The following is a 12934-nucleotide window of genomic DNA, read 5'->3' as shown; positions in this document are numbered from 1 at the left end:
CATGACTGTTACCATAAATAGAACCCTGGAAGCATTTTAAATAGAAAGTACAAAAATAGGCCTCATAATAGCTCATACTGCCTGAGAAGAACAAATCAAAATAGATCAAAAGTCTATTTTACATACCGGACTGAAACAGCCTGGTTCATCAAGCTGGATTTCAAAATGTATTTGAAGTCGGTGAAGAAGGAGACCTCCTCTGTGCTGACGCCTCAACCCCAAAACAAATATTCTTTGTAAACACGCAGGCTTTATGTGTCACGTTTCTCCATGTATTAGTGATGACGGCTGCTGTGTATTTTTGACAGTACATTTTACCCCCGAAAGCAGCAGAACGACAAACCGGCACAGATCAGAGAGAATGGATTATGCGCGTCGTTCAGTGAATCTTGTGCACAGCTGTAAAAAGTATGTTAAAATTAATCATATACTTAAATGTAGTAAGCAACACTTCAGTTTTATTTATTCACTTTCTCATTTAAAGTGGAATATTTAAGCTATGTAAGTAACCTCTGAGTTGCCTACATAGACTGAACAAGGTATGTTCTCCACTTTTAAGTTATAAAATAATAACACATTTGTTGAGACTTTAAAAAAATTACATAGCCAAAAAAGCTAAACACACTCCTTAAAACATCCACAGACAGCATTATTATCAAAGAACACGTTACAGTAAAACCAGTCATATTCAATATATTACTTTCAGCAGAATACAGATCCATGAAAGAAGTGTATGCAAAAAAAAAAATTGAGACTAAAAAAAAAACCTATAAAAGAATAAAGAGTACGTGGAAAAGTACAAAAAGTCTAATTAAATTACAGGTGTGTTATTAACAACACGTGTGTCCATTTACATTATAATTATACGGTAATGTGAAATCCAAGATAAATAACACATCTTGTAATAATCAACCCTTTCTCTTCACACTAGAAAATGTGTAAATTATTGCCACAACCAGAATACTTTTTACAGTATATCTTCAAATACATGTGATATTACAGATATTTGACAATGTTAGTATTAAATTGATCCATTTCCTGTAGCCGCCCATTCACTCACAGTCGCTGAAATGGCAGAGATTTATTCTACACCATAAGAATAATAATAATAAGAATCAGTAATAACTGCTAAGTATTCATATATGTTTGACACACATTTTATACTTTGGGGCACAGCCCAGATATATTCATAAGACTTTGTAAGGTTTTTTTTTTCCCCTTCATCGAGAGCATGGGGAAAAAAAAAATGTATTTTGTGTATTTCCTGCACTTAAAATACAGTAATATGAGACACATCTCAGCAGATATGTTCTGACATTTCAGGTCACCAGACAGTATCATAAATAGGGTGCCTGCCCTACAGCAAACGCTGGAGATGTAGGGCTGAGGGGTGTCGGATGGACAGAGTGTCCTCAGCAGCGAGTCCCCACGGCTGCACATGCAGACATCTCACGGCGGATGGTGCTGAACGGCGACAGCTCCAGCTCGGTGGTGCACTCGTGCTCGTTGTCGTCGCTGGTGGCGGCCGAGGAGCGGACCGGCCCGCACTCCTCGCAGCAGCAGCAGCAGCAGCAACAGCAGTCCAGGAAGGCGCGGCCGAACGGTCGGCACAGGCAGAGCAACAACGCCGGTGCAGCCGCCGACTTGGAGAAGAGCAGCAGCTGGGCGACGAGCTGCAGTACCTCCATGGTGCGCGGCGGCACCCCCGCCGCCATGTAGGCCGACACGATGTTGCACACGTTCTCGGGCACGACGCACAGGCCGTAGAGGATGGCCAGCGCCACCACCGTGCAGTTCATCTGGCTTTCCAGGCGGATCTGCTTCTTGCTGCCGCGCACGCAGGCCCTCTCTGCCTGGCGAATTTTGCGCGCCGTGGCCAGCGAGCTGCCGATGGTGAATAGGGTGGGCAGGCAGAAGTAGCAGCCGAAGTACCACCAGAGGCGCGCGCCCTCGTAGGTGAGCGCCAGCACGTAGACCGTGTCGGGCAGCTCGGGGGAAACACGCACCACGCAGCGTTCGCAGGGCCGCACGGCCGCCGGTTCGCCCTCCTCCCTCTCGAGCTGCCGCAGGAGGAGCTCGGGCAGCGCCAGTAGGAGTGCCCCCACCCAGATCACGGCCAGCTTGGCTGAGGTGGAGGCGCAGCTCTCCATCATCTCGTAGTACATCTGCACGTTGGTGGCGGCGCGGAAGCGGTCGATGCACAGGGCGCAGAGCGTGAAGGTGGTCACGCCCAGGGACGCCACCTGCAGGGACACAGAGGCTCCAGGAGAGCTGGCCTTCAAGGGAACATTAACTATACTTTTAGCCACCTTTGTACATATTTACATGTGTGAAATATGAAGAATTCATAAAATAACAGCTGTGACACTGGCTCATCAATTGTATAAAATGATAACAATCCTGACTGAGCTCCCTCTCTCCCTCACAACTGCTGAATCCCTTTCAGTATTCAAGAAGGGTCTCAAAGCACACCTTTCTCACACCCCCTTCTCTTTGGATCTCTCAGCAGCTCCATAAACTTGCACTCCATTTGTCACGGTCACGTCTGTATTTCCAACAAATTCTACAAGCAGCTACTTGTGTCACGTGTGCTGGCAAAACCAGGGGGCATTTAACATACTGCTCTGACAACCACATGTCTGCACCTCTGCCTCGCCGTCTGTTGCCCTTTCGTTCACCCTGAGATGTACATCACTTCGGAGGAAAGCTAAGCGAATGAATGCAAATGATAAATCTCTTGACTTCTCCTTTTATGAATTATTCACATATGGTTCCCATATAAACATTGCACATACATAATACATGTGAAAAAACAATTTGTTAGGGTCTAAGAAGAAACGCATGTTGCAGCTGCAAGCAAACACCGCCAAACTTTTTATAAGTACCAGTGGGCAGCAGTCTCGTAATGACACACAGATGTGTGTGCGCTGGTTGATTGAACTAAATACACTCTAACCATAACTAAATCCTGCACCACCTATCTTAGAACTATGAAGAAAAAACATCCGGTCTACACTTCTCACGTGCTCCAGACAAATATTCGAAGGCCAGTGTTACGCTCCATCCTCTACTGCAATTTCGCTTCCTCGCCACCGTCAATGATTCAGCCAAAAGACTCTATCTGTCACAAATCCATACCACTGAGAACCACGTCAGCCGTCTTCGGCACCGTAATTATTGACATCTGGGCGTTAGCTGGGGCATTATGAATATTCAGTGTGTGACCAGTATGGGGCATAAGGTGCGCATGCTTTTTCTCTGATGGGAATCTGGTTCCATATCTGCTCCGTCAGGGAGAGGTGTAAACATGCTGAATATTTCATTACCCCGGCGCTGGGGCGGAACAGCATTAAATGCTGTCAGATGTGCAGGGGACCACTTTGATCTTGGTGCCAGGAGTGGAAAATCTGCCTTATGCTACGTGCTAAAAACTGTATGATTCCCTGATGCACTTTACTGTACCATGTCAAGCCATCCTGTCACAGTTTACAGCATCATAATAGGGTATCCAACATGAAAAAGTACTCAGCAACCTCACCAAGAGGGCAAGCAAACATTTGAAATCAACAGGTGAAAGGCCCTTTTGGCACAGCAGTTCACGGAGGAGACAATAAAAATATTTCCTTAATAATTACGTAATTACGATAAGCGCCATTAATTGCCTGATGAAACACTGCGTAGCGCAACAAAGGCAGTCGTGAATACTGAAGGGACAAGCAGTGGGCTGGAAGCATCGGGACTCCTGCTCCGCACCGCTCATTAACAAACGACGACTAACGACACAAAACGATCAACACGCCCAATGACTGCGAATCGGGATAAAAAGTTGACGCTTTTTCAAGAACGACTGTGTTCTGGATACAGAAGTGTCACAAGGCAAGTCCACTGGAACTAAGAGCCAGCTTTCCTCAATAAGAACGTAAGAACTTAAGAACATTGCAAACGAGACAAAGCCGCTCCGCTGTCTCACTTATGTAGGTATTTATTAAATAAGAGTCGGTAGAATTTGATTTAATATAAATACTTAGACACTACAAAAGAGCTGCTTACTCCGAAGGCTCTTTTTTTGAGAGAGTCCGGCTATTGCCCGTTGAACACCGTCCATTGTGTTCTTAAATTGGTTCTAACAGTACCGCGGTACTTGGGTCGCACCTTAACCGCACCACAAAGCCCTTTGTTTGAGACTAAGTTCAACTTTCAACCTGCCTCATAAGGCAACCCTGTAAGATCAGAATCATTTGTTGAGCTCTAATGCGGTAAAATCCTTTCTGAAGTGGGCCGAACAAAGTGCTGCTAAAGGAGGTCTTACCAGGTCCTTGAAAAGCACCAACAACTGCAGAAAACAATTATTAAACGTGTTCTCAATGCTTTGAAATTGGGATTTTTTTAATCTTATGAATTTATATGCTTTAGGGATTAAATACTTTCCATGTTTTGCCATTTTTTCCCCATAATTTTCAAGGGAATTTCAGCAATTTTCTACACTACATTGATACATTGTTACCCTGGTACATTCTTACAGCGGGCCTGGTGTGTCACATATTTACAGTTACATTCACACGTACATTTATTTATTTAGCGGATGCTTTTGTCCAAAGTGACTCACATCTCAGAGAACAATACAGAAAGGTAATTTCTTCAACAGAGGGAAAGATCTGCATGCAGATGCGTGATTGTTGACTACAGTCAATTTGTCACATCCCACATTGTAAATAATTACATTTTCATTAGGCAAATTGTTCTTAAAAATTATTAACCAAATTACAAACACGAACAGATGAGTCTGAAAGTAGTGAGTTTTGAGACCCTTCTTAAATGTAGACAGGGATTCAGCAGTTCTGAGTGACAGAAGGAGGTCATCCCACAGCATCAAAGCCAAAACTGGAAACCTTTGTGCTTTTGATTTTGGACTTCTTGTGCGTGGGACCACCAAGCGGACAGAGATGGATGAGCGTAGCAGTCTGGATGGGACATAGTGAGTGATCAGATCTTGGAGGTAAATGTGGAGGAGATCAACCAGTGAATATTTCACAGAATATACCAAATCGACTAAAGATGAAAAGTCCGTCTCTGCAGTCTTCTCAGTGATGTCCAGTCAAGCAGAAAAGTGATTTTTTTTTTTTTTTAAAAAAAAGCTTGGACTTGACGGTGTATCAAACCGAACAGTCGAGGCCCCATCTGGAGTGAGCACGGCCTACCGGAACACGGTTACATACAGCGCGCCGTCTCTCAAGAGTCACGCAGTTCATGCGCTTCTCAAACTATGCCTCTTTACTCGATGTGAGCTGAAGGTAATTAATTTTTTAGGATATACAATCTGGAACACAGAAACACACGAGCTGAGAAGCCTCCAAGATCTAATAAGCAGAAACCGTTTCATTTCGTTTTCAGATCCCCGTTCCAAACTTAACTTATTCACACTAATTTTCTCTGCTGATGCAACAATTTTTCTTGGTAAATGTTTTCACAGAATATTGCATTCCTTGCTTTCCCTGCGCATGAAACCGAAAAGGATTAGGGCTCCATTCATTATTAATCAGCATTAATTCCAGCTTGAATAATTCACAAATGCCCCAATTATCCAGTATGAGTAGTATGAGCCCACAAGAATGCGGCTGAAGGAATCAGGCCAGCAACGCCGACGCCCATGCAGAGTGTTTGCGGTCAGCCGGTCCTGCATGTGGCTAGTGTGACTCAGCCGGGCGAGAGAGAGAGAGAGAGAGAGAGAGGGAGAGAGAGATGGTCTGTCCTGATTCTGATTGTGCCCAGCCTTGCGAGAGAAGCGGTGTGACATGCTGTCCTGATGTGTTATTAAACCGGAACACGAGGCCCCCGCACTGATGAAATGCAGGAGCGGCCCACGAAAATGTTCCGACCGCAGCTGGATTCCATCTTCCACGTGCTCTGGAAAAAAGTCCCTGCGACTCATCTGCACACCAAAGACTGTGCCACAGGCCTGGGACGTGCAAACACACGCTTAGGCATGCGCCACAACACATAAAGGGCAGAAGGTAGCTGTGGAACACGGAGCTCAAGCGGTCCCGGATGATGTCGGATATGAGGAAACATCGCCTTTCCCCAGAGACAGCCGGCCGAATGAGGCTCCGCCTTACACCTGGTCTCGGGTACCAAAAGACCCCGCCCTCATGCGGAAATAGTTGCAACCCTGTTGCAGCAGCTCGTGTGCAGTTTGGTTTTCGGACACACTTCACGTCAAGCATCGAGCGAGCGAACCGGCCTCGGGCTCCCTCATCACGCTGGCTCAGTGTTCAAACCCTGACAGCCTCCACGTTCGCACCGCAACACCCTGCAACAACACGTCCGCTGAGGTGGTGAGATTTTCGGTGGACCAGAAAGCATGAGCGGAACCACTCGGCCAGAATGTTTTTTTGGTTAATGAAGAGAGGTAAAAAAAAAAAAAGAATCTGGCCTGTAATATTTTGAGCCGTAACACTATTAATATTATAACACCATTAACACTAATATTGTTCTGTAATTAGCTGACACTTTTATTCACACTTATTCCATGTCATATACAGCACTCTTAAACCTATTGATGGTTTTCCCTTTGGCTAAATTTCTGCTAATTAATTTTCTAGTTTTACAGCCAGCATTACCATAACAGTCTCCTGTTAAATGGCTGGGGTGGGTGCAACTGGACATTACACATGGTGGGTGTGGTCACTATGATGTAACTCTAGAAGCAGAATTTTTCCCAGAATCCAACAGGGGCAAAATGAAAATAAAAGCTTGGAGTGTGTGAAAGGTTCCCAGGTCCCAGGCAAAGGTGTGAGCAAGGCCAGCGGATGGCGTAGTAGTTAGAGCTGATGTTTTGTAACCGATAGGCCTGTGTTCAAATCCCCACTACTGCGGTAGTACCCATAAGCAAGGTACTTACCTTGGATTACGCCAATAAAATGACCCTGCTGTGGGTAAATATGTCCAAGTAGCTCAGGATAGTGTAACTAACATTGTATGTCACCTTGGAGAAAGCGAACAGCGAAAGGATAAGTGGATTCAGGAAAGGAGTCAAACCTTCAGAAAGGCAGACTGAGATCCGGCCCTCACAAATAACGGCACAGCCTAAGCCTGCTCTGGTTTCCCATCACTCCTCTGCACTGACCCAAATCCAGAAAGTGTCCAAGACGTCCATGTATCGCTCTGTAGGAGGAGTGCTGCAGCTACCTGTGTCTGTCCCTCTAAACACACCGACACTCGTAGCTGTGTTCTGGAAATCCTCTTCCCCCGAGTAGCAGCAGGTCGCGTTCAGGTCACTTAACCGGGGACCGTTAGTCACTTTGGAAACTGCACAGGAGAACGATTTACCCTTCCCCGCTTTACATCACACACAAGCTCAGTTAGCAACCCTAAGCCACGTTCCCTGATAACCTGCATGTTATTCTGCCGTTTGTACATATTTACCCAGTGTCGGAAGGACCTGTGTGTATAATGACTATTATACAAGTAAATAAACTGTATTGTTTTTAAAGCCATTATCTCCCGGAGACAGGCCAAGAGCCTGAATCGGACACAGAGCACATGCATTATTTGATTTGAAATAGTGTCTAAAACGCTAGTCTGCTGGCTTAATTTCACCTTCCCATGATGGTATGGTACAATCCGTCCCATGTGGAGCAGCGGAAAAATGACCGAATAATGCAGCTCTTCAGCAAGAAACGACAAAACTCGTAACCCATCCGTTGATTAGAGAAACTATTGTGCAGAAACAGGCAATTAGAGGATGGTGTCTTGGAAAACAGAGCCACCACAATTAGCACCTAGTTTTTAATTACTTTGTGTGTTCCTCCTGCAGCTTCACTCACGCGTCCCGCTTTGCTCCCTGGCTCATTTCCTGCGACGAGCGACCCTCTCGGTGGCGACGTTCCCATCGAAAAATGCAACCGCACATTAGGACTGTGTCTGCTGTGTGATGGAAGGAACCCTGGGACACGAGAAACGTGCTTTAGAGCTGTTCCACCTGCACACTCGAACCTTCAGCTTCAACTCTGCACGTGAGCACTGAGGTTGACCCAACACGGTTGGCAGCGCTGTGCTAAAAGGTTACTTGTTCCAGTCCCGGGACAGACACCGGTGCTGTACCGGCTCAACGCCAAATTGCTTTTGCAAGAATATGCAACTCTGTGTGAGTTTAAAACATCCCGAAGGCATAAAGGCATACAATGGTTACAGTCTGGGCCATGCTGTTAAAAAGACTTACACAGGAGATCTTAAAAATATTAATGTTTCAGCCTTTAAACTTCACATGTAACCAGTGCAGCTTCACATGTACCTACATATATGCAAATATAATGACTGAAATGTCACGTAGTAACTGCTGCACCTTCACATGTAACCAGTGCAGCCTCAGATTTTACCAGGTCAGCTTCATATTTCACCAGTGTAAATATTGCATTTAAGCAGAGCAGCTTCACTTGTAACCTATACCTGAGCATGTAACCAGCGTGACTTGAAGTGCACAACAAGCACAGCCTCACATACATCACGCATCACTTAAGGTGCTCTGGAGAGGATACACTGCTTAGGGATTTTACCTCAATATAGGGTATGATTTTGCAGGAAAAGTCTCCCAGCAGCCAGTTCTTGGTGAGCTCGTGGAACACGACCAGAGGCAGGCAGAAGAAGATGATCAGGAAGTCCCACAGAGCCAGGTTGGCTAGAAGAGAGTTGGAGATGCTCCTCATGTAGTAGTTGTGGCACACGATGCACATGATGGCTATGTTCCCCAGGATGCCCACGGTGAAGATGACCACGGACACGCACATGGTTGCGTACGCTCCGAACGAGTCGTGCGTCACGGGGTAGAAGGGGTTCCTCGCGTCCTTAGACTTGTCCTGCGTGGTCAGCGGCATGGGTAGAGTGGTCTTCCTGAAGAAGTCGCCCGGTGCCGTGAATAGGTCATGGGATCGAGTCATGTCCGGCGGTTTATTCGTGGACTGATTCAGAGCCAGAGGTCTGGGCAAGGGCTCCCAGGCGCCATGGACACCGTCCAGCAGAGTGTCAGCACCTATGTGCACGTGAGGGGTTTTGCTCGACCTCTTCCGTCCACTCTTGAAGGTCTTCTTCCACCTGTCCACCGTGCCTCTCTTGCGCCTGTTGCTCATCGCGCGCCACGCTCGCTCGCGCGCCATCCACCGCGTGGAGGAGGAGGAGGAGGAGGAGGCGGCGCAGCATCCGCCCGGCGTTTCCATGGCAGCAGGTATCTCTGGACTCCGGAGGCTCGCGGCCGCCCCCTCGGCGCTGCTTCCGCGGCGCTTTGCTGAGCTCGCCGTTTCGGCGAACCCTCGGCTCGGTCTGTCCAGCCCGGTGCCGAAAAGACCCCAGGAGGAGACACCTGTAGCGTCGTGTCCCCTTTCGTCGCTCGCCTCGTGCAGTGACCGCCCGCGTGCCCCGCGCCACCTCTGTCCGCCACCGAGCACCGATCGCTCGTAGAGGCGGCTCTTCCTCGAAAAATCATCAGCCCTCGTTTTATAGTGCTCCCTCTGCGCGGACACGTCCACGCCCCACGACAGGGCAAACACGATCCACAGCAGCGGCGCGCGCATGGCTTTAAACGAGGTGCTTCCACGCATACCGTGAATCAGCGCCGCGGCGTCGCAGCCCACGGTGATCCTCCCACGGACACCGCGTCCATTCAGCGGGGCGAAGAAGAAGGCAACTTCAGCCGGGCATCATCCGCTCGGCGTCATGACCTTCTTCTCGCAAACACACATCCCCACCCACGTGTGTCCGACGCGCAGGACGAGCTCAGTTCCCGCCGGACTCGCTGTTCTGTCCGCGGAGACGTCGAGACCCCAGGGGGGCGGACATGTCTCGGCACCGGCCCGCTGGGGCGTGATGGAGGTGTGATGATGTCGGACTCGAGGCGACGACAAGGTTGAAGGTGGAGAAGCCAGGTGAAGAAGGTGCGCCGACAGGCTGGACCACAAAGATGATCGCGCCCCCGGCAAGTCCTCGGCCAGAAAACGCCAAGTTTTCAGCCTCTCTTGTTTATACTGAAGTTGCGAAGGCGAAGGGATCGCCGATCGGCTGAGTCCGGGCGGAGCCCAGCGTCCCAGTCCCTGCGCGCGCGTCTAGCGTATCGTGTGTGTGTGTGTGTGTGTGTGTGTGTGTGAATGAATGTGGAGGTGGCGACCGCTCCGCTCCGCTCCGATCCGCTCCACTCCGCTCTCCGCTCTCCGCTCTGCGCTCCGTCTCCTCCCTCTCCTCCTCTCACCTACGATGTGAGCGCCTGGGCGGAGGAGCGAGCGGAGCGGAGAGCAGCGCGCTCCCCCTGCGGATAACCCGGATCTGTCAGAGCCAATCCGTCAGCGCGAGCCCCGCGGAGCGCGGCAGCCCCCTGCCTTCCGCTGCGAGCGCGCCGAACTGGACCCTTCACACACGATTCAAGGCAAACCACTAACAGAGTTGTTAACATTGCTACTGCTGTCATCATCATCATCATCATAATCATCACCACCATTATCACAATCATCATCATCATGGGTATCATCATTATTATCATGGGCATCATCATCATCGTTATTATTATTTAGTATTAGTGACGGCTTTGTCCATGGTGACTTCAATATTAGGTTTATATATCAATGTAATTACATGGTTTACCCATTAATAAAACATGGTTATTTGTAATGGAACACTTGCTGAAGGGTAATTCATGGAACGGGTTCGTGACATTCATGTGGTTAGGAAATATTTAGAAAAATCACCGTGTTTACTGCTGGGAATCACGGTACAGTCAGAAGGCCCTGGGAGCAGCACAGACCGATCCGCAGCGTTGTGATGAAAACAGGGGAAATAATTTCTTAGCGATCAGGTAATTTTAGAACTCAGCTCTGAGCATGAAGGTGACAGCAAACATGCATCACCTTTGCATTTCACGGCTTGAAGGAGTTTATAAGCCTGATAACAAATTGAAAACAACAAATACACACAACATCCCTGTAACAGTGGTAGTGCATTATTATTATTAATACTACTACTACTACTAATAATAATAACAATAACAATAACAATAATAATAATAAGAAGAATACATTTGTGCTTGCTGGCAATTTTAGGTTTATATGCTCTCATAGTAATTACTTCACCCATTTATAGCATTTCTAGAGCTGGGTATTTGTTGCGGGGGGGTGGCAGTGGTGCAGCAGGCTTGGCCAGGTCCCTCTCTTTGGTGGATCTGGAGTTTGAGTCCCACTTGGGGTGCCTTGCGATGGACTAGCGTTCCGTCCTGGGTATGCCCCCCCCCCCCCCCAGCCTTGCACCCTGTGTTGCTGGGTTAAGCTCCAGTTCCCCTCAGGACAAGCAGCTCAGCCTGTGTGTGCAGTTCAAGAAAAAAAAATCAAAACTCTTCAAAACATGCACTACACGCTTCCCAAAAATAGGGTATTTGGTGGAGATTGCACTTATTACTGTCTTCCATGGGTTTGTTCACTGATACCATAATGTGCATATAACACCCTAAGTACAAAACCTAAATATAGCACTAAACTATTACATCAGTAAACCAACTGAATGAATGAGTATGAAAGTTATCAGAATTTAGTAATAACTACATAAAGTGTACATAAACATAGAACATAGATGATGAAGTGTTTCTGAAGCTCTGTTTACCTACATTGTCCATCTCCTCTGCACACCTGAAGATTTCTTTGTATATAGTGCTACTTGAAAGTATGCAAACCTCTAGTGTCCTTAGTCTTATCACAAATAATTTAATGACAAGAAGTCTTTCTCATGTGACGTAATAGGTGTGTAATGACCAATTCCATATGTTGCTTTAGATGAAATAATGTGTGTAATTGTAAAAGAGAAGTAGTGCAGGTACAAAAATAAGTGAACCCCAAATTGCATTGGTTAAACCAAGCGGGTAAGTAGAATCAGGCGTGTAAATTATAATCATTTTTATGTTTTATACATTTCAGGTTTAAGAATTAGACTTTATACTGTATTACAGCATAATAGTATTTCATGCAAGAATAATGATCACCCCTGTAGGGTTCACATTCTATCAAGCAGCACAGTATGTGTGCATTTATGTTCTTGTGTTTTTTGCGCAAAGTATGAATTCATACAAAGCAACTCTTTATATTTACCATGTTTTCTCATCCTAGGTACCTTTAAAAGTTGACCAAACAGAATGCAGTGTGTCTCAGCAAAAAGATAAAATGTTGAACAGGTCTACAGGTTTTCAGTTTTCTTATCTTTTTGAAAATTTTTCTTTATTTCCTATTGGAAAAACAGTCATGCTACTCATTGTTTCCTTATGACATGTTTTTTCTTTCCATATTAGCATTATTATATGGCATGAAACCAATAAATGTTTTCTCTTCAAAGCCTGATTTATACTGTGGGGAGTTTGGTCGGTGCCAAAGCCTTATGATTAAAAAAAAAAAAATTGTTTAAATGTAGAAGTTGTTACAAATTCACGGTTTATTCATTCTGATGTTTCATCAACAACAACCATGGTCCTCAATAGTCATATGTTTAGTTTGGATATGCGCGCGCGCACACACACACACACACACACACACACACCTTCTGAACTGCTTGTCCCATACAGGGTCGCGGGGAACCGGAGCCCACTCGGCAACACACAGGGTGTAAGGCCAGAGGGGGAGGGGACACACCCAGGACAGGGTGCCAGTCCGTCACAAGGCACCCCCAGCGGGAGTCGAACCCCAGACCCATTGGAGAGCAAGACCCGGTCCAACCCACTGCGCCCCCATTAGTTTGGATATGTTCAGCTCTGTATTTTCTTTGCTTTGTTGGTTCTTTAGGGCCCATTCGAAATCAATATGGTGCTTAACAAAGCGGTACGACCTACAGCATAAAGATTCCCGAAGCTGCTGCGTGCAGCAAGTGGGTCAGAATACCCCACAGTTAATACTCCATCAAAGGCTGGAGTAAAGTTTGC

General features: G+C 46.8%; 1 protein-coding gene across 1 annotated transcript; it reads right to left on the bottom strand.

Annotated features, from left to right (window-relative positions):
* Positions 1–920: 920 nt before the first annotated feature.
* On the bottom strand, positions 921–10086 carry gpr37b (G protein-coupled receptor 37b). Its single transcript, XM_018726178.2, has 2 exons — positions 8553–10086; positions 921–2243 (listed from the first exon to the last, which is right to left on the bottom strand). Exons 1-2 carry the CDS (start codon positions 9588–9590, stop codon positions 1413–1415), a joined length of 1869 nt encoding a protein of 622 aa, XP_018581694.2. The 5' UTR covers positions 9591–10086; the 3' UTR covers positions 921–1412.
* Positions 10087–12934: the final 2848 nt, after the last annotated feature.

This window comes from Scleropages formosus, chromosome 21 (genome assembly GCF_900964775.1).
Source record: "Scleropages formosus chromosome 21, fSclFor1.1, whole genome shotgun sequence".
In the NCBI taxonomy this organism is placed as follows: domain Eukaryota; kingdom Metazoa; phylum Chordata; class Actinopteri; order Osteoglossiformes; family Osteoglossidae; genus Scleropages; species Scleropages formosus.
This window is presented reverse-complemented; position numbering and strand designations above follow the sequence as displayed.

Excerpts from the sequence above, each read along its gene's own strand:
- gpr37b (XM_018726178.2), bottom strand. The coding sequence starts at position 9,590 with ATGCGTGGAAGCACCTCGTTTAAAGCCATGCGCGCGCCGCTGCTGTGG. Across the intron at positions 2,244-8,552 it reads AAATCATACCCTATATTGAG|GTGGCGTCCCTGGGCGTGAC; the intron begins GTAAAATCCCTA and ends GTGTCCCTGCAG.